We start from the raw sequence: 23,137 nt of genomic DNA, 5'->3' as shown, positions 1-23,137 counted from the left end.
TCGGTGATGAGGACGAAGATGTGGATAACAAATCGAAAAAATTCAAAAGCATCGTTCAATATGCACTAGACGAGTATGTTCCGAGTAAGGTTTTAAGGGATGGGAAAGATCCACTATGGTTTCGTAGCCGTGTTAGAAAAGCGCTACGTAAACAAAGAGTACTTCATCTCAGATTCAAGAGAAGTAAAAACCTAGCTGACGAACAAAAGCTGAACGAAGTGAAAATGAGCGTAAGGAGAGCAATGAGAGAAGCGTTCAATGATTTTGAAAGTAAGGCGTTGTCTGCCGACCTGAGTAAATACCCTAAGAGATTTTGGTCATATGTAAAATCAGTAAGTGGGTCAAAATCATCTATTCATTCTCTCAGCGACCACACCGGCACCGAAACGGAAGATAACAGAGAGAAGGCAGAAATACTGAATTCGGTCTTCCGAAGTTGTTTCACCGCGAAAGATCGTAACACGATCCCTGCTTTCAACCGTCGTGCGAACGTCGAAATGGCAGATATTGAGATACCCGATCGCGGAATTGAATATATTTTGTCGAGCCCAACCTACATAGGTAGGAATGATCATCAAAATAAAATAAGAGAAATCAGAGCTCGAACAGAAAGGTTTAGGTGTTCGTTTTTCCCGCGCGCTGTTCGGGAGTGGAATGGTAGAGAGATAGTATGATTGTGATTCGATGAACCCTCTGCCAAGCACTTAAATGTGAATTGCAGAGTAATCATGTAGATGTAGATGTACAATCGCTTAGTAGCGGAAAGGCTTCAGGACCAGATTACCTATAAGATTCTATAAAGATTATCCGAAAGAGCTTGCTCCGCTTCTAGTAGTTATTTATCGTAGATCGCTTGAGCAACGAAAGGTACCTAACGACTGGAAAAAAGCGCAGTTCATTCCCGCTTTTAAGAAAGGGCCATAAGACAGATCCACACAATTATAGACCTATATCGTTGACGTCAATCTGTTGCAGAATTATGGAACATGTTTTATTCTCAACAATTATGACGTTCTTGGAAAATGAACAGCTCCTCTAAAAAAAATCAACATGGATTCCACAAACAGAGACCCTGCAGGCTGATGCTGTGTTCCTTGACTTCAGTAAGGCATTTGACACCGTGCCGCATTGCCGTTTAATGAAAAAAATAGAGGTTACGGAGTATCAGAGCAGCCCTGCGATTGGATTCAAGCCTTTCTTGCAGACAGAACTCAACACGTCGCTCCAAACGGAACTAAATCGACAGATGTAAAGGTAATATCCGGAGACCACAGGGAAGTGTGATAGGACCGTTGCTGTTCACAAAATATGTAAACGATCTAGTACAAAGCGTCGGATGCTCTTCAAGGCCATTCGCAGATGATGCAGTTGTTTATACCAAAGTTGGAACGGCAGAAGATAGTAAGAATTTGCAGAACAACCTGCAGAGAATTGATGAATGGTGCAGGATCTGTCAGTTGACCCCGAACGTAAATAAATGCAACATGTTGCGCATACATAGGAAAAGAAATCCATTACTGTACAGCTACACTATTGATGGCAAACAGCTGGAGACAACGTCCGCTGTAAAATATCCAGGCGTAACTATCCAAAGCGACCTTAAGTGGAATGACTATATGAAACAGATAGTGGGAAAATCAGACACAACAGTCAGATTCATCGGAATAATCGTAAGGAAATGTAACTCATCCACGAAAGAAGTGGCTTATAAGGCGCTTGTTCGCCCGATTCTTGAGTACTGATCATCTATCTGGGATGCGTATAATGTAGCATTGATAGAGGAGATAGAGAAGATCCAACGAAGAGCGGCGCGTTTCGTCACGGGATCGTTTAGCTGGCGAGAGAGCGGTACGGAGATGCTAAACAAACTCCACTAGCAGACGTTACAAGAGAGAGGCTGTCCAACACGGAGAGATTTACTATTGAAATTTCGGGACAGCATTTTTCAGGAGGAGTCAGACAAATATTACTTCTCCCCACATGTATCTCGCGTGTTGACCACTAGGAGAAATTTCGAGAAATTAGAGCCAATACAGAGGCTTACCGACAATGGTTCTTCCCACGCACTATTCGCGAGTGGAACAGGGTTGGAGGGATCAGATAGTGGTACCGATAGTACCCTCCGCCACACACCATTAGGTGGCTTGCGGAGTATGATGTAGATATAGAAGCTATTATTTTAGGCTGTTTTTCTGATACCTGGTTATTCTACGCAGTCATTTACGGAAGTATCTCCCTGCTAGTTTCATAAATTAGATCCTCGCTGTTAAAGTCTGAAAATTAATTATGTGTTACCAGAAAATATACATAAACATTCTGTGCTGTTACCTGTTGGTTACACCCATCATTATCATTAGCACTAATTTTTGAAATTTAAATGATTTTTGTACTACTCTCTTTCTGCTTTATATCTCAGGAGTTTGTAATATATAAAACGTGTTTGAGTAGCAAGGAAACAATTGTGTTTCAGTACTACACTAACCATTAAACATATTTTGTTACATCAATAATCTCTCAATCATTTTCGGTAGCCCATCGCGATTTTACCATCTTATATGACCTTCTAACAACATATCCATAAAACGTTTCAAAAGATGTCTGCTCAGTATTACAAATCCATGATTATGTTATCCTTTTGTGTTATGTTGACCAATGATGTTCCTGTAATTTAATGGTTGTCTTAAATTATCTTGTAACTTCTTGTATTATAACACTAAATTTTACTTTAAATCAACTTCATTATGTGCATTGATACACAGGTTGGTATTATCTTCGAATAACACATCCGATTTTTTAAAAGTTGTCATCTTGCCTTCGTCTGTCAGAATTTTGTTTTACGATTGCGATTTCGTCATTAAGCCATATTCAAGGACAAGATTTTGACGTATAGTTTTATGTTAGGCACAGATAACAACGAAATACGCTTACCTATGTTATCTCTGCCTAACGTTAAAAGGCTCAAGTAGCTTCAATGTACTCACTCCTCGCATTGAGTGTGAACATTCCAATGAGTTACAGAGCATTTTGGAAGTAGATGTCATTGCTGACACATAGACGATAGTGTCAGATCCCCATTTTTTTCCTGTGTCGTCTTTCATCCCTTGAATGGTTTGAGGTGGCAGCTTTATAATCATTTACTCAGTTTTTCATTTTTGTGGCCTTTGTGTCGTAGCTGTTATTTACTTATTTAAAGTATTTCAAATCCGTCTTTGCTACTCCAAAAAATTTCCTATTTCTTTTACCATACGCATTTCGTTTTATTCACTTAAGAATGATCTGTAATCGTACTTACTGAAAATGTTGGTTTGGCTCCTGATGTAAAACCATTTCGTTTCATACGATAGTAAAGTGTGATTTTTACTTACTGCATTTACGTTAGAGTTTTGGATTCGTATTGAAATGTCGTCTGCATGCACATTTTTCAGGTTTGCTGTATTTTCTCTTTAACTGATAGAATTATAAATACTTATTCGAGGTGTACGTCATGAAAAGCATAGCGTTATAAATTAAATTGAAAGTAGTCCAGACAACATCTGTTCCAAAAGCATTTCAGTACGTTGCCGGATAGATAGATTTGAAATAATTTAGGTATTGGGAAAATACTGTGAAAAATATTAAAATTCAAGGGCTGGAACTTTAATATTGGCAACTATTTATTTACAGCTCGCACAAAACATATACGTGTTTCAAAGTATTACTGACTTTCAAAATGGTTCAAATGGCTCTGAGCACTATGGGACTTAACATCTGAGGTCATCAGTCCCCTAGATCTTAGAACTACTTAAACCTAACCAACCTAAGTACATCACACACGTCCATGCCTGAGGCAGGATTCGAACCTGTGACCGTAGCGGTCGCGCAGTTCCATACTGAAGCGCCTAGAACCGCTTGGCCACATCGGCCGGCTTACTGACCTTCAAATTAGTCACTAGCTTTGTGTACAGCCCGCTGCCAGCGACGTGGAAGTCGTAGGATACTCTTAGCAGTGCCAGTTGTGTTGACAGTACGAGCGGCGCGGTCTATTTCCCGACGAATTTGTAGCAGTTCTGAAGCGAAGTGTTTCCTTCAGTTTAGAAATCGAGTTGAACATACGAGGGCTTAAGTGAGGGGAGTGCAGTAGGTGGTATAGCACTTATTAGCCCCATCAGTCAAACAAATCAGTAACAGCTTGCACTGTAAGCGCTTGAGCGTTGTCCTGTAAAATGATGGCCAGATCCTACAGAAAGTGTCATCACTTATGTCTCTAAGCTGGTCGTAGGTTGTGTTCCAAACATGAACAGCATAGAGACAGATGTGATGACACTTTCTGCAGGACCTGGCCATCATTTTACAGAACAATGCCCAAGCGCTTACAGTGCAAGCTGTTACTGATTTATTTGACTGATGGGGCTGCCGAACAGGGAGCCACAAATCACGTCTGCATCTGAAACGCACGGTTTGTAACTCCCAAGGAGTTCGACTTCGATCTTGATGGTGCGAGCCTTTGTGATCACTCTGGAGTGCCATGTTTCTTTCGGTTCATGGAGCAAGTTAATGGTTTGTTTTGAACATTTCTTGAACGTCGACGATGTTCATGTTGTGATGTGTAATACATACATCCCATAGAAAATGCTCCTGGACACTCATTTTCTATCACCCTCCTGACGCACATGGTAGCGAATATATTTTGTGTCTTAATCGTTTATACAATACTTTCAAATGAGCATTACTGAAGATTGAACTTGCGACCACACGGTCAAGGCGTTCCTTGTGAGTGGATTTCATCTGTTTTTCCTTTCGGCTCATTTTCCAGGTAAATTACACCATCCACACATCTGGGCCAATACGTTATTTTGAATCTTTTTTCAGTCACTGTTTTTTCAAATAGTTTGTTTACGAAATGAGTGATAAAATGTTAGCTAAGATTCTTGATGTTGGGGATCCATTGGTAGCAAATCACATTGCAAATAATATTCGTCTTCATACTTGAAGTAGTTTTGTCAAGTGATCATTGTGAGCTTATTTCTTATTCCTGACACTACAGAAATGTGGCTGCCGTGTAATGTGACACTTAACTCTATCATTTCGATTGTGTTCATGATGAGGAAGGAAGTGTACATGTTTTCAATGTCAAATGAGATCAGTAATCCTGTGTGTGGTGTATACATGTTGTGCATATGTTCTATTAGGTTATCTCTGCTTTTTCACGGCTTATTAGTTTCTGTTTTATAATGTTTTGTGAGAACGTATTGGAAACATTTTGTCAGGTGGTACGTTGGAGCTTTTCTGAAATTTATATCTAGTTTATGGGTATGTTGTATGTAGCTACTTTTGTTTGGCTGTAGAGTATTGGTTCTTGTGGGTCCTTCTGAGTTACATAGTATTTCTGTCTGTCTGAGTGTGCATGTTGAATTTTTGAAAAGTCTTTCTCACATTTGCCTGGAGTGGTGTTATTGAGTCCGATTTCAATGGTCGTATGATGTTGGTATTTATGTATTCCTTTGTTTTGTGATGATTGTTCTTTATTAATGAATAATGTTACGTATACTTTGTCTGTCTTAGTTAGTGTGAAGTTACTGATTATTATCTTTTGCGTCATTGTTTGAATACTGGCTCCTATGTGTGATTGTCCCTAATGCGATTTGTAGTGTTTGTTGTAGTATGTATGCTCAGTATTTGGCAAAAACATTCAAAGCATAAAACGAAGTAAATGAAGGTCCATATTCGCAGTGCTGCACCAATGAAAATTCGAATGTCAGAAAGCGGAAGAATCGCTATAAAACTAGAACAAGAACACGTACAGAGCAGCACCTATGAACACTGTAAGCAGAGATTTGGACTACTGTTACGTTATAGAGAATCAGAATGTGCCAGAGCTGTTTCTAAGATCAGTTTACAATGTCTAATTTGTAAAATAAAATAGTAGACGGTACATGTATATCATGATCAAATTCGTTTGATTCGCTTATGCACAGACGTACCTAACATGAAAATTGTCAATATAATTAAATTAATTTTCAATTTTGTAACAGTTAAAACTACTCAGTTCTGTCCTTAGCCAAACAGCAGCTGACATGTTCCAGATTCCTGATGAAAGGAATCTGAAGCAACCTTTACAAGCTCATCCAACACAATGTAGTCTTCTACCCACGCCAAGTCCCATATTTGAAACGACATTATCGGTCACAAATTTAGGAAATTATTTAGTTGGTGAGGAGGGAGGGTGGGGGATTGGGAGAAACACATAAGGAGAAACATGGGACTCTTGAGAGTTGTGACTGCATGTCTAGTACCAAGACTCTACCGTTTCGATGTTAATATAGTTTCATAATTGTTCATTCCGATTTATTAGATGCTAGTATGCACATGGTTTGTATTCAGTAATTAAGAAGCAGCAAAGCACACAAATACCGTCACTGTTTATACGACAAGTATTTCAAACCAAAACAGCTTCAGCTGCTACACGCAGTCCGCTTTAAAATACTGATTTCAATCTGGCTGGAAGGATTCGGAAAATGACCCCATCAAAATCACTAAAGATCAGATGTAACATTGTACAGGATAATTACTGCTTCTTGCGATTCACGCGAGATTGTTAGCCTTACCACTTGAGCCACTTTAAACTCGACCATTACTTCCACAGTACAGCTTATCATCATCTTTCTCGTATATATTTCCAATTAATATTCCTCTTCTACTCACAATTATACTGCTTGCCAGTGGTCTTCACTAATTTCACGTTTTATATTACCTAATATTCCAAGTAATTCTGTCCCTCAAAATTCCGCCTGCCACTACTACACTCTGCAGTCCACTGATCCATTGACTACATGAAAACACATCAGCGCTCAAGTCGTAAGACTTGTGTTGTCAGCATTACAGTTTCAAACGAATCTACGTCTGCCAGAAAACTTGGTGGCAGGCTGATGTGATAAACTTGAAACAAGGAACACTTTAGAGGGAGAAAGACAGCGGGCTTTCTACGTAGCTTATAGGCGTTACCACCTGTTATCACTTTTTCTTCAGTGACTGTTGCACGCTATGGAAAAATAAAAGATCATAAAACTTATGGATATGTGTGCCCGCAATATGTAACAGCGTCACGAATGTATTTAACAGTAATGACGACGACGTATAAATGTGTCAGCTCATTTTAAGTTGACATGGCTTAAACCCACAAAAATCTGCATTTGATAATGGTCTAAGGCCGAAATTGCAATCGTGAAATAGAGAAAGTGTTACAGTCACTGGCGTAAACATGTCTTTCATAAAGTTCTACATGACTATGAATCCCAGGTATAAAAAGCTCTCTGCCTCGTGATGACTGGGTGTTGTGTGATGTCCTTAGGTTAGTTAGGTTTAAGTAGTTCTAAGTTCTAGGGGACTGATGACCATAGATGTTAAGTCCCATAGTGCTCAGAGTCGTTTTTTTTTATAAAACTCTATGGAAGAAGGTCTGCTGGTAGCAACAGGCCGCACAGTTGACGACCATAAACTGTCCCCACTTCTGTTGCAGGATGTTGAGCTGTTCCTGTCGCCGTACCACTATTCCAAGGACCCAACAGCAGACTTCCTGCAGCTGTTGCTGGATGCAGGTTTCGAAGTCGTTTACCGGATTTCAGAACCCAGAAGCATTGATTACGACACTAAAGAAGACTGTAAAGGTAAAAGTTTAATGTCTGTACGAAAGTGTTTAATTCAAACATGAAATCCATATGTGAATGTGAGAATGTGTTAAATGTGCTATGTAGTATTTGAGGTGCCATAAATTCAAATTTTTTCAACATGCAGAATACATCATGGATTTTGACTGCCTATTTACCAACTAATGACTCGATGTACACCTTCGTTAATTTCAGTATTTGTCCAGAAATTATTATTTTCCTCTAAAGACAAGATACTGTCCAGCTCTTTGAACAGACAACCTGTCTTATGACAATGTCCATTAACCAGTGCACAAACAACGAACAATCTGCAGCATCCATACCTACATACGCAGTAATCAATCTAAAATGACGATATAATATCTGCCTCCCTGTGTTGGAATCACGAATTGTGGGAGCATAGGGGCTGTGACTACGTGACATGTGGAAGGTTTGATCGGTCATGGAGGCATGCTGGGATAAATGGTTCAAATGGCTCTGAGCACTATGGAACTTAACATCTGAGGTCATCAGTCCCCTAGAACTTAGAACTACTTAAACCTAACTAACCTAAGGACATCACACACATCCATGCCCGAGGCAGGATTCGAACCTGGGACCGTAGCAGTAGCACGGTTCCGGACTGAAGCACCTAGAACTGCTCGGCCACCGCGGCCGGCGTGCTGGGATAGCCGATGTGGTTAAGGTAATTGCTTCCGATAAACCGCAATTCCGGGCTCGAGTCCCACTCCACCACAAATTTTCATGTCGCAAACAGCTGATGTCAATGTACACTGAGGTGACAAAAGTCTTGTGGTAGCGATGTGCACATACACAGATGGCGATAGTATCGTGTACGCAAGATATAAAAGGGCACTGCATTGGCGGATTTTTCATTTTTAGTCGGGTGATTTATATGAAAAGGTTTCCGACGTGATTATGGCCGCACGACGAAAATTAACAGATTCTGAATGCGGAATGTTAGTTGGAGCTAACGCATGGAACACTGAATTTCCGAAATCATTAGGGAATTCAATATTCCGAGATCCACAGTGTCAAGAGTGTGTCGAGGATACTAAACTTCAGGCATTACCTCTCACGACGGGCAACGCAGTGGCCGACGACATCCTTCGCTTAACGACCGAGAGCAGCGGCATTTTCGCAGAGTTGGCAGTGGTAACAGACAAGGAGTTCCATCTACTACATCTACATGGTTACTCTGCAATTCACACTTAAGTGCGTGGCAGAGGGTTCATCGAACCATTTTTATACTACTTCTCTAACATTCCACTCTAGAATGGCGCGTGGGAAAAAGGAACACCCAAATCTTTCCGTTCGAGCTCTGATTTCTCTTATTTTTTTATGATGAACATTTATCCCTAATTAGGTGGGGTCAACAAAATATTTACGCATTCAGAGGAGAAAGTAGGTGACTGAAATTTCGTAAATAGATTTCGCCGCAAAGAAAACCGCCTTTGTTTCAGTGACTGCCACCCCAACTCCCGTATCTTATCAGTGACACTCTCTCCCTTATTGCGCGATAACACGAATCGACCTGCCCTTCTTTGCACTTTTTCGATGTCCTCCGTCAATCCTACCAGGTAAGGATCCCATACAGCGTAGCAATATTCCAGCAGAGGACGGACAAGTGTAATGTAGGCTGTCTCTTTAGTGGGTTTGTCGCATCTTCTAAGTGTTCTGCCAACAAAGCGCAGTCTTTGTTTCGCCTTCCCCACAATATTATCTATGTGGTCTTTCCAATTTAAGTTGCTCATAATTGTAATTCCTAGATCTTTAGTCGGATTGACAGTCCTTAGATTTGTGCGATTTATCGTACACCCTAAATTTATCGGATTTCTTTCAGTCCCCATGTGGATGACCTCGCACTTTTCTTTGTTTATTGCCAATTGCCACTTTTCGCACCATACAGAAATTCTCTCTAGATCATTTTGTGATTGGAATTGATCGTCTGATGATTTTACTAGACGGTAAATTACAGCCTCATCTGGAAACAATCTAAGGGTGCTGCTCAGATTATCACCTACATCATTTATGTAAATCAGGAACAGCAGAGGGCCTGTGACACTACTTTGCGGAACGCCAGATATCACTTCTGTTCTGCTCGATGATTTACCGTCTATCACTACGAACTGTGACCTCTCTGAGAGGAAATCACGAATCCAGTCACGCAACTGAGACGATACTCCATATGCACGCAATTTGATTAATAGTCGCTTGCGAGGAAAGGTATCAAAAGCCTTCTGGAAATCTAGGAATATGGAATCGATCTGAGATCCCTTGTCGGCAGCACTCATTCCGTGTGAAATAAACCCAGGAATCAGTGTCGGACGTACGACGAACGTATCCGTTAGGACAATGCGGCGAAATTTGTCGTTAATAGGTCATGGCAACAGACGACCGACGCGAGTGCCTTTGTAGCGCATCTTCTGGGTTCATGACTATATAGGTTGGACCCTACGATTGGAAAATCGTGGCACTGTCACACAAGTCCACATTTCATTTGGTGAGAGCTGACGTAAGATTCGAGTGTGGCGTAGATCCGTCGAAGCCATGGACCCAAGTTGTCAACAAGGGACTGTGCAAACTTGTTGTGGCTTAGTAATGGAGTGTGGTCAAACTGAATTAATTGGTTATAGTTATGTTCGGCTACTTGGAGACTATTTGCAGCCATTCATCGGCTTTGTGTTCCCAATCAATGATAGGATTTTCGTGGATTACAATGCGCCGTGTCATCGGGGCACAATTGTTCGTTTGAAGAACATTCTCGACAATTCGCGCAAATGATTTGACTACTCAGATCGCCTGACATGAATTCCAGCGAACATTTATGGGACATAATCGAGAGGTCAGTTCGAGCACACAATCCAGCAACGGCAACACTTTCACTGTTACGGACGGTTCAGATTCTCTGTAGCGGGCTTCCACGAATTGTTGAGTCCATACCACGTCGAGCTGCTGCACTGCACCGGCCAAAAGGAGGTCCGATACGATATTAGGAGACATGCCATGTCTTTTGTCACCTCAGTGTATAGTCGCAATAGGCGAATCTGTTTCGCAAATTTTCTGTTTTGTTTGTAAATGATCGTGATTATGTTTGCATAAACATGATGGAGAAGCCGCCGCTTTTAATGCTATCACAGCACACAAGGATAGTAACTAGCGATTTAAAATAGGATACTTGTATACTCTTATTCTGCTTGATTTTAAATTACGTCGTGTATAGACGATCGACAGTAGATGAGGAAACCGACGTTTGTAGCAATTATCAGCACAACTTAAGTTCACTTCTAAAGAAAGGACAGTGACCAGAAATAGAATGATCAACACTCAAATCACTTTGAAATATCAGTATTTATTCTTTAAATGTGTGTGAATTCCTAAGGGACCAAACTGCTGAGGTCATCGGTCCCTAGACTTACACACTACTTTAACTACTTAACTCTAAGGACAACACTCACACCCATGCCCGAGGGAGGACTCGGACCTCAGGCGGGAGCGGCCGCACGATTAGTGACATGGCGCCTCCAACTGTGTGGCCACCCCGCGCGGCTCAGTATTTCTTCACTATCATAATTCTGAGTACTTTAGAGAACTGAAACCACTGGTTACCTTCGAACCGTGTGTAAAAATTTGCTAGTTAGATAACAGAAATTAATTATTGTGAAGCTTAAACAGGCTGACTTGAAACATTACTTCACTAACTGAGTATCCAACATGCCTGGGTATACAATCATTTAAATTCTGGTAGTCCAGTCCTCCTTTCCCCCTCTGTCTGTCCATCTCCTTCTTCCTCTCTCCGTCCACCTCTTCCACCTGTCACTCTCTCTCCATCTGATCCCGTCCGTCTCCACTTGCTACTCCCTCCCCTCTTTGTCCCACTCCTATCTCTTCTCTCTGTCCACCTCCTCCAACTGCCACACTCTGTCCATCTTCTCCCATTGTGCTACTCCCTCCTGTCTTTGTTCCTCTCCTCGGCACACTCTCTCTGCCCATCTCCTCTTTCTATGGGACGCAGTCAAACGAAAACCGAACGTCCGCCTGAGTGGGACCATAAAATGGTTCCATTCAAAAGCAATCACCACATGCGTTAAGACATTTATACCACTGGAGGACGAGACGCTCAATACTTCCTAACGACTGAAAACGACACTCACGTATGACTTTCCTCAGGTCGACAAGGGTGTGAAAATCACACAGTGAAAGATCTGGGTCGTCTCCAGACACGACTTCACTGGTCATCGGGGATCATTTAGCAGCGTGACTCATCACTGAAGACAATTCTACTCCAATGAAGCCAGAGGGGATACCAACCTGATTGTTGCCCGCCATGTAGCCTGATAACCAGGAGTGATGGTGTGGGGTGCCATTTCTTTTCATAAGGACTCCTTTGGTTGATATGTCGACGACATTCTGCGTCCTGTTTTGACCCCTTTGTGTCAACCCACCTTGGGCGTACATTTTAGCCTTAATACCCGCCTGCACACAGTGAGAGTTTCTACTGCTTGTCTTGGTACTTGCCACAGCCTTGCTTGGCTAGCAAGGTCACCGCATCTGTCCCCAATTAAAGTTATGAGCATAACAGGCAGGGCCCTGCAACCATTTCGGGATTTTTACGTTCTAATGCGCCAGTTGGACGAAATGCCTCAAGAGAATATGCAACACATCTATCAATCAATGCCAAGCCAAATAACAGCTCCCATAAGGATCAGAGGTAGACCAATGCGTTTTTCTTTGCTCAATTTCTGAAGCTCTTTCTCCTGAATAAATCATCCAGTTTTTCTGAAATTGTATTTGTTCATCTGTACATGTAAATTACATCTATCAATATCTGTCCCATTCGGATAATTCGTTTGTGGTGTACACTTTCATTTGTTAAAATTTTTTAGTGTATGTCCATATCCTCTTCGCCCCCTTCTCCCTATCCATCTCCTCCTCTGTGTCGTAAAATGACATTTGTAGGTATGTAGGTACATTCAGCGACATATGTGGGTACTGTCTGCTAAATACGTTGCGAATAGAGTTAGTACATAAGACGTAATAAATTTAAACGTTATGACGTCACGCCTCACGCGACTGTGTAGCTGCATGAATGGCGAAAATGCAGTAAATGAGTATTTTTTCCTTTCTTCATTTTGCGGAGTTTGTAAGCGAGAAAAAGTTTCTTGAAAGTGTTGTGGGTTGGCAGGAGAGCCAACACCGGGTACTAGAGGAAGCCGAAAGGCACGCAGGCTGGCGTGAGGTCTGGAACAGGACATGGAAATTAGACTTAGCTGGTGGAATACTTAACTTTAATCAATTAATGATGAGCGTCGCTCTTGACTGTACATGACTCAGTATCAATAGTAACTGGTAATGGCGCCTTGCTAGGTCGTAGCAAATGACGTAGCTGAAGGCTATGCTAACTATCGTCTCGGCAAATGAGAGCGTATTTTGTCAGTGAAACATCGCTAGCAGAGTCGTTTGGACAACTGGGGCGAGTGCTAGGAAGTCTCTCTAGACCTGCCGTGTGGCGGCGCTCGGTCTGCAATCACTGATAGTGGCGACACGCGGGTCCGACGTATACTAGCGGACCGCGGCCGATTTAAAGGCTACCACCTAGCAAGTGTGGTGTCTGGCGGTGACACCACATTCCTCCCCCGCAAATCGGCGCACGGTTGTGGCATAAGGCTTCCGCCCGCCGTGGGAAGGACCCCATGTTGACTTATGCGACGAGGTGGGGAGCCTAACAACAGGCGAGGCTGTGCCACCCGCACCCTGCCATTCAGACCGCGGGGAGCTAGGAAACGCCTGAAAACCTGCTCCAGGGTGCACGCCAACATGCGGTGTATGCGCCCGCAGAGAGACAGGAGGGGCCGAATGGTCGGTCTCCATCGGGCCGGGGCACCCGACGGGCGAAGACGACGTATGGTCCGGAGCAGGCAAGAGTTCCATGGCGGAGGACAACTGGTCACGGGAAGCGATCGGCGGCGCGTGACCCGGGGAGGCGCCCGGCGGTTGCAGCGACGCGTCCACTGCGGGCGTCGCCGGCGGGAGAACAGGCGGCGGCGGCGGCGGCGCGGCGGCAGCGGCGGCGCGTCGCCATGGGGAAAAATGGAAGGCAGCATCTGTAACACCTGGGGCAGAGGCGAGCCAGTAGATGGGTCCCCAGGGCGCTGACCGGACGGCACCGTCGCTGAAAGCAGACGGGGAGCGGCAGATCCCGTGCGACGACAGAGGCGCAGCTGATTGAGATGCCGACGCACCTCACCAGAGGCCCCCAAAACCAGATACATAGCGCGGCCGAGGCAGCGAAGAATGCGCCCTTCGAGCCAACGCCGTGAACCTCGGTAGTGACGATAGTAGACAACGTCGCCTGGAGCAAAAGCAGGTGCCTGCCGCTGCACAGGAACCTGATACGGCGGATGTAGCAAAGACATAAAGTTTCGATGAGGGCGACCGTGAAGCAACTCAGCCGGCGAGCGACCATCTCGGGGCTGAGAGCGATACGAGGACAAAAAGAGCAATAACGCGCCCTCCCGAGAATGCGACTCTTTCAACTTCAACATCTGTGACTTGAAAGTCCTGACCAATCGTTCAGCGGCACAGTCTGACTGTGGCGAAAACGGCGCGGACGTCAGTTGTTGAATACCATTGGCCTTGCAGAATGACTGAAATTCTGCGGACATGAGTTGTGGGCCATTGTCGGAAACAATAGTCTGTGGGAGACCTTCAATGCAAAAGATAGCGGATAACGCTTGGATGGTGGCAGATGACGTCGTGGAAGACAACAAAAGGAAAATTACTGAATGAATCTACCACAACCAACCATCGAGCATTCCAGAATGGACCAGCAAAACCGATGTGTAAGCGTTGCCAAGGGGAAGCGGCTTTTGGCCATGCAAAGAATTTCCGCGGTCGTGCTGACTGTTGTTCGGCACACACCATGCAAGAAGAGCACATATTCGTAATCGCGGCATCGATTCCGACCGAAGTACAGTGCTGACGAGCAAGTTGTTTCGTTCTCACTATACCCCAATGTCCTTGGTGGAGAAGCTGTAAGACAGAGGACTGTAACGAACGTGGGACCACGACCCTGGACTGATCATTATCAGAACGCAACAGCAAAACACCACGTCGTACAAAAAGTCTCTCCTTGTGAACAAAAAATCGGCGAACCAACGGGTCCCCGATCCGTGACTTTGCCAAGGGCCATTGAGTAGTAACAAAACGCAGAACGGTAGCAAGGACAGGGTCGGCAGCTGTGGCTGTAGCTACACGACGAAAATCAATCGGAAACGATTCGACCACGTCATCGGTTTCCGAATCAATGAACATGCAAGCAAGTTCGGAGGAATCGAATGCTCTATCCTCAGCAACAGGCAAACGGGACAACGCATCGGCGTTTCCGTGCTTAGCAGTGGACCGATACAAGATATCGTAGCGGTACTGCGAGAGGAAAATAGACCAGCGAATGAATTTCTGCGCTGTACGTGGAGGTACAGGCTTGGTCGGATGAAAAAGCGATGTCAAAGGTTCGTGGTCTGTGATGATGGTAAAGTGACGACCATACAAGAAATCATGAAACATTGTAACACCAAATACGAGAGCCAATGCTTCTTTCTCGATCTGTGAATAATTTCTTTGTGAAATTGCATCACGTACCATAGTATCTGAATAAGGGAATCCACATTGACACTACAAAAGCACAATCCCTAGTAAGGCCTTGCAAGGTTGCAACCCACTCCCGAATAGTCTGACCTGCCGTACGTTTCCATAAATATGATAAAGTTCAAAAATCGATGAGTAAATGGCTTTATCAAAGAGTATACAGTTTTCCCTAATTAACGTCACATTCTTGAAATCAGTAAGTATCTTGCACAATACTCGTTCTCAAGTAATCCATATTTTCCCTGAGGGTTCAATCTTTTTATGAAATTTCATCGAAATCTGTTCTGTGGGTTAGTAATAATAAAGTTAAATGTCATGCACGATGCGGCAGTTTTTAACGCGTCTCAGTGTTTATGACTCCATATATCCTGACGTATGTGTCGTACAGTCATAAAATTTTTCACGTATATTCTGGGGTTTATGCCAATATTCTCTGCAAAATGTGATGCGAATACAGTTAGTAAAAAGGAAGTAATAAATTAAAAGTTCATGTCTGATGCGAAAATGAACAGCGAAATAGTAGTAAGCGATAAACTTTTTTCCTTTCATTATTTTGTGGGAGTTTCTTAAAGGCTTGAAATTATGTTTAAAGTTTGTTGTAAGTCACTAAGTGCTCTAGTTCTCAATTACTGGATGAATAAAATCTGGGCATTCGCATGTCGTGTCCTACACTTCTTTTTCACCACTTTGATTTGCAGGGGTTCTTACCCCCGCAGCAATTCTTTCCAGACAGTAAGTGAAATGTCTACTTTGAAATCGGTTCACTGGTTTCGGAGAAGATGTGGAACATACATTTTTATATGTATGGATACATTTTTTTCCATGATTCGATTTTGTTGCGATAAAGCTTGTACATGGTCTCAAGCTACGTTGACATTACCAGTGAAAATCTCGTAGAAATTGGTGTAGTGGTTTTGGAGACCGATTTGTTGAAAGACAAACAAGCAGGCACGAAGGTTTACATGTTTGCTATTAGTACTCGTATAGTACAGTTGCTACCGTACACATGCTTCCAATACTAATTTCATGAATCATGCAAGATTAACTTGACACTATTTCATTACTAATGTTTGTCTAGTATGTACAGCACCGCCGTTACAATACTGTTTCCAACAACGCATCAAAGGAAATAACAACAACCTTTATAAATTCTAGTAACAAAAATACTATATCACATTTGAAAAGAAAAGAAAAGGCAACACGATATTAAATACCGTAAAAGATCGAAAAATAAAATAACGATGTTATTCGTTCCAAACTGCAATAATGCGAACTGTTGAGAAACTTTAAAAACTTAATTTAGTACGGGCACCTTATTTAATTTTGTAATAGACCATCATTACCATTAAAGATATAATGACTCCAGATGTAGAGGGTGTTGTAAAGAAATTCCTCAGAATGTTTTACGTGGAAACTCTTAAAGCTTTTTATGTAAATCAAACGTTATGACAGTCTACATCTTTATTCTTCATGTCTACCGATTTGCAGGCCTCTTCCGCTAGAGGGCTCCGAATTATAGCGTCTAACGTGACGGTCTATTACCTAACTATGTCGGCGCATAACAAACAGCGTGCCGAAATGGAGTTTCAAATTCCACGAGTCCGTCCACTCAGACGCAACCTCTGCCCAGTCTATGCACGAGCTCTGTGACATCTGCAACAATCCGACGCCTTGGTTTCACCGTCATATCATTCTACATACAGTCTCGACTTGGCCCCATCCGGTTTTCATCTGTTCCCAGAAACTACAGAACACCTTCGATGGCTTCACTTTGATAGTGATGAAGCAGTGCGTGGTGCCCGCATCTCGTGGTCGTGCGGTAGCGTTCTCGCTTCCCACGCCCGGGTTCCCGGGTTCGATTCCCGGCGGGGTCAGGGATTTTCTCTGCCTCGTGATGGCTGGGTGTTGTGTGCTGTCCTTAGGTTAGTTAGGTTTAAGTAGTTCTAAGTTCTAGGGGACTGATGACCTAAGATGTTAAGTCCCATAGTGCTCAGAGCCATTTTTTGAAGCAGTGCGACCAGAGGTCAGCTTGTGCCTCTGTCGACAGGCAAACATTCCATAGTAACGGTCTCAACAAACTGGTCTCTCGTTGGGAAAAATTTGTTCGTCGCCAGAGTGACAATGTTGAGAAAAAATATTTAGCCATGAAGAATAAAGGTGTTGAATGCTGATAACATTTGTTTTATTTAAAAAACTTAAAGAATTTTCATGTAAAAAAATTCGTAGGCATTACTTTTCAGCATGCAGTCGTAAATGAGGCATAACGAACTTCAGTTTTATTACGTGTATTTACACAGTTAATACTTTCACTCTTTCCTGCTTTAACACAAATGCCTTATTGTGCTGTGCCGGCCGGGGTGGCCGTGCGGTTCTAGGCGCTACAGTGTGGAACCGCGCTGCTGCTACGGTCGCAGGTTCGAATCCTGCCTCGGGCATGGATGTGTGTGATGTCCTTAGGTTAGTTAAGTTTAAGTAGTTCTAAGTTCTAGGGGACTGATGACCTTAGAAGTTAAGTCCCATAGTGCTCAGAGCCATTTTTGAACCTTATTGTGCTGAGGACGAGGTGCTGGCAGTCCTGAGCAGAGGATGGTATTGTCATCCATTTCGGTAGTCCATACAATTCCCTCATACAATGGTTGCAACACTGAAGGACGAAGGTATCATTTGCACGATGTGTCGTTAGGACCATATATAGAAAGAACTGATACAGTATAGTACAGAAGATAATTGAAAGAAATACGCAATGAGACGAACGGTAAAGACCTTATTCAAAGAAATGATAATTAATCGAAACCCTCAGCTGCCAACAGGTGTTGTTGATATGCTTCAATGGGGACAGCTGAAAATGTGTGCCCTGACCGGGACTCGAACGCGGGATCTCCTGCTTACATGGCTGATGCTCTATCCATCTGAGCCACCGAGGGCACAGAGGATAGCTTCCCGTGAGACCCACATTCCCAACTGTCCACAACCTACATTCGTAATGTTCCTAAAGGATATTTGCCCATTCACTCATTACTCACGCCAACTAAGGTGACGATTCCCGTGAGTGTTCGGGCAAAGTGTGCGCATTCGCACAGAAGAAGGTCAATGGCCGGCTAGCCTATAACTATATGAAGATTTTAACTGTTCAGAAAGAACAGATACCAATGATGACCATGCAGCTTCTCTGTAAAGAAATGATAATTAATCGAAACCCTCAGCTCCCAACAGGTGTTGTTGATATACCTCAATAGGGACAGCTGAAAATGTGTGCCCTGACCGGCACTCGAACGGGGGGTCTCCTGCTTACATGGCAGACGCTCTATCCATCTGAGCCAGTGAGGGCGGTTATCGTCACTTTTGTTAGTTTCACATCAAAGTAAAAGTGCAAAGTCCATATATTTTGTGTTACGCGTGGTTGCTTCTTTTCCTTGCAATCCTTAGTCACATGCGAACGCAGAGACGTTCATTGTTACATATAGGGGAATTTGGAGATCATTCTAACTCTTTTGTGATGTGCATAGGTCGGGCAGTATTAGTTATTTGTGGCTGGTGTAAATCATGCTGTCACAGTGCTTGCCTCTGTACTACCTCCCTTCACTCTGCTCACCGAAAGATACTGTCATGCATTTTAAATTTTCCTGCACAAGCGCAGTAAGTTGCGATGAAAGGTTCGTCAGATACTGCTACATGTTTCAGAGCAGAATTCTTACCTCAGAGTACACCACAAAGTAACAGCACTTTTCGTCCTAATAGGATACGTGTCCGACACCCCGCGTTACACACAGAGACTCAACTGTTGGAAATAGATATCTATGTGTGATTATGAAACTTTTATTGTGCTCTTACATGGATTAAAATACGCTACTTTGCCTACACATGATCTAGCATCCTCTTCCCTAAAATTTTCTTGCTGTCTATATGTAGTAAATAGCAGACTTTTTTTCTTTATTTCAGGTATCTTGACCTCTGTCAACCCATTCTTGAATCGCATACCCGCGCACGAGAAGGAAGACTTCATGAACGCAGTATGGGAAGCCAACCTAAAGCAAAAGTCAATTACCATACGTCGTGACGAAGATACTGGGAAAACGAAGTTTTCTTACAACTTCCCTTGTATCCTCTGCGTCGCGAGAAAGCCGTAGACGCATCTTAAATTAGCAGTTGATGATGCAGCATACGAAAGTTATTGGAGCCAAAGTAATATCAAGCACAAATCTGTATTGTGAAATAAATTGATCATAACCTATGAAATTGTTCGGCTATTTGCTGCCATGTTTAATCTCTCACCTGTAGGCCTACTTCAGCAGAGTTTTAAATCGGTGTCTGTGATTTACAATATCAAAGTTTCTATCGTTCCAGTGATAAATTCCTGAAATTCAGTTGAATCATTATATACCCTTAAAAGTTGCAGCTTCATTTTATAGCATGTTAATTCCGTAACGTCGCCCAAAAGCGCCAGTAAACATTTTAGGGTATGTTCTCGTAAAATCGAGAAAGGGACCACACAAGGTAGAGGCTGAAGTATCACTCGCTGTCTTGATACGTCATGGGCTAAGAGAGGCTTCTTTGCATATAATCTTTGGGTATCGAGAAAAATTGACAGTAAATGTGAAAATAAAGCCATGAATACGTAACAAGAACGAACATACGGTTTAAAGACATATTTCCTTTATGGGGAAACTCGCAGGCGCTATTAACGAGACCGTTATACATTTATTTGGTTTCCCTAGAAATAAGACGTTTTAAGAACTAACACAGTTGGCAGTTGTCAGGATACCGTGTAGACAGCAATATGTTAAATTAAAATATTAAACGTCATACACCTACAGAATTTTAAATAGCAGAAACTATTATGCTTTACAACATTTGACAGGTATCGATGTTGTGTATTTGAGTGTTGTGAATGCAATTTAGCCACCGCAGTATAGTTAATTAGCGAGAGAACACCAGTAAGACACTAAAAATCAGCAAAGTTATAAATACTGTTATACTCTTTCTGGGCACTTCGTGTTAGCTGTTTATCAGCAGACGTCATGTTTTACCTCTCTAAGCTATAGGTTGTCTACTTGGACACAGGGAACATCAGATCGACTGCAGCAGGGCAGCATAATTGCACCAAGGACGCCACTAGGAAAGAGCAAGTCAAAAAGATCCCAGCCATCCCAGAATGAATTTCTCATGGCCATAATAACATGGTAAACCAACAAGGGAATTCACATCACAACATGTTCCTCGGGGCATTGGTTCTCCGGAGGAATAAAGGCCACCAAAACTACACTTCGACATAAACCAAAGGACCAAGAAGACGACCGAGGGCAAGGCACGACATCTAACGCCACATCCACTGGCTGGGGAATCGACAATTCCTCTTGCATCCTCATCTACTAGATACCACTGTATAATAATACGAAAGAGTAATAACCAAAACTTAAAGGGAGGCTGTTGTAACAAGAGGTACAACCATACGACTGTTGCACTGTAGACTGCTCAAAGCTGAACAGCTAGATTTACGATCTGCAAAGGATGGGAACTTCAAGGAGAATCCTCAAAGAAGACGAATATCTTGCCAAATCCTATTGCATAAGTGTAGAGGAGCTATATTTCAGGAAGCCCATACAAACGCATTGCTGCCACAATCTTGTGTCTTACACGGGGCTCTCGAAAATAAGATAAGAGAAATTATGCTATGTACGGAAACAAATAGACAGTCATTCATTGGGCGCTCAATACCGGGGCGTAACCACAGTAATGAAAGCTCCGGAGCGTGCAGCTACAGCCTTTCACCACACCTAAGCAGTTACACCATTTTCTGTGCCATTTTCGGATAAGCAAACGAATTGCTAGCCGTGTTAGGAATAACCTAATCGGACGTCCGATAAATCCAGCGTGTATCAAAAAGAATCATCCCATTAAAAAAAATCATAACTATTATGTTATTTGAGATTATTTGAGATATGTGCGTGAACAACGTACTGTTGGAAAGAACAAATTCTCGACTTTTACAAGGTTCCCGCTAGGTAGCAGCAGTATACACCCACTTCAGTTCTAGTAAAAATGGTGTCGGGACAACAGAAAGTGTTTTGTGTTCTACGTGTTGCGCGGAGCGGTTCGGTAATAACTGTTCAGCGTTATTTTGGTATAACGTATGGTGTGGATCCTCCTGCAACACCATTAGATTATGGCATGAACAACTCCGAAAAACAGGTTGTTTGTGTAAAGGCAAATCGCCGGGCCGTTCCCAAGTGTCTGACACAGATGTCGAATGTATCCGTCATAGTTTCATAAGAAGTCCGCAGAAATCCGTTCGCCGTGCAGCTGGACAGCTCAGCATGCCCCCAATGTCCATCTGGCGTGTGTTGCGTCAACGTGTACACATGCAATCATACAAACTTCAGCTACTGCAAGCTCTTCGTGAAGGTGACAAACAACAACGTGTCGAGTTCTGTAATTTCGTTCTTGGTAAGACGGAGGAGAACAGTTTTCTTCCGCACTTAGTGTTTAGTAATGTGGCAACATTCCATTTAAATGGAAAGGTGAACCATCCGAATGGAACATGTGGCACGGAACAAACACGTGAAGTTGTACAACATGAGAGGGACTCTCCAAAATTTAATGTGTTTTGTGCAGTTTCACGGGAAAAGCTGTATGGTCCATTTTTCTTTGCCAAGAACACTGTTGCAGGAAGCACATATCTCGATATGCTTGAGAAATTTCTTTTTCCCACAGTTGGAGACTGATTCGAACGACTTCATTTACTAACAGAACGGGGCTCTGGCATCTGGAAGTGCGGGAATTTTTAAATCAAAGGATTACTGAACGATGGATCGATCACACTGGACCACATGATTCTTCTTTACATTACTGGCCTACAAGGTCACTGGACCTGACTGTATGTGATTATTTCTTGTGGGAGTTTATAAAAGACTGTTTCTGTACCTCCGTTACCAGCAATAATGAACGAAGTGAGACATCGCCAAACAGCAGCTGTGGAAGCTGAAACTCGATAGATTCTAGCTGCAGTGTGAGAACAGCTTGAATACCGCATTAACATAGGTGGTGCATCTCAAAGGGGGCAGTCCGCAGCTAGTGGACAGCGTTGCTGCCTCAGGATCATGGGGTCCTCGGTTCGATTTCTGGCCGGGTTGGCGAGTTTCTGTGCCCAGGGACTGGGTGTTTGTGTTATCATGTCATCACCATCGTGATCATTCATGACAGTGGCTAATTGGACTGTGTAAAAATTGGAACTTTTTACGGGAGCTGCTGACCGCGCAGTAGAGCGCCCCACAAACCAATCATCATCATCATCATCAAAGGGGGCATATTGAACACCTATGAAAAGCTATGAAAAAAAAACTTTTTCAGCCTCCCGTTCATCAAAAAACAAAATTCATTGTATATGTTTATTAGTTTCAGAAATATAGATGTGCCTGATTGGATGATTCTTTTTGATGCACCCTGTATATCTATACAACACTGTATCTCTTTCGTCCACTTGCCTTGTTAAAGAGTTAATCCGAGTATCCCCTTCTGGTAGAGGATAACTACTTTAATACGCAACCATGAACACTATACACCAGCATGCTATATGTATCGTATTATTGTGCATATGCGTCCTTCCCACAGAAAACTTCTACCGAGAATGGCACGAAACGACGTTCACTAATTGGATCACAGGCACTGTTTGAAGAAACGGTCTCCACCTTAACTGTAGGTGAACTAATGAACAATTCGTCCACGCCGGATGTAGAACTTCGGCACATACCACTACTGGTAGCTGTGTTGTTTTTTGCTTTACTCATGTCACTCCGTTTCACACGTGCAAGTAAACCAAAGTTAATCACAATTCACAATGAATACAGCCT

The 23,137-nt window shown here is 42.9% G+C and overlaps 1 protein-coding gene across 1 annotated transcript in view; it reads left to right on the top strand.

Moving 5' to 3' along the window:
• The window catches only part of LOC124596389 (juvenile hormone acid O-methyltransferase-like), a 60,811-nt gene extending 41,290 nt beyond the window's left edge, over nucleotides 1-19,521 (top strand). Inside the window, exons 5-6 of the mRNA XM_047135514.1 lie at nucleotides 7,496-7,643; nucleotides 19,230-19,521. Coding sequence (XP_046991470.1) covers nucleotides 7,496-7,643; nucleotides 19,230-19,417 — 336 coding nt within the window. The 3' untranslated portion in view covers nucleotides 19,418-19,521. The remainder of the gene's footprint in view (nucleotides 1-7,495; nucleotides 7,644-19,229) is intronic.
• The last annotated feature ends 3,616 nt before the right edge of the window (nucleotides 19,522-23,137 follow it).

The sequence above is a fragment of the Schistocerca americana genome, chromosome 2 (assembly GCF_021461395.2).
Source record: "Schistocerca americana isolate TAMUIC-IGC-003095 chromosome 2, iqSchAmer2.1, whole genome shotgun sequence".
NCBI lineage: Eukaryota > Metazoa > Arthropoda > Insecta > Orthoptera > Acrididae > Schistocerca > Schistocerca americana.
The sequence above is the reverse complement of the archived record's forward strand: the minus strand, read 5'-3'. Positions and strand labels throughout refer to the sequence as shown.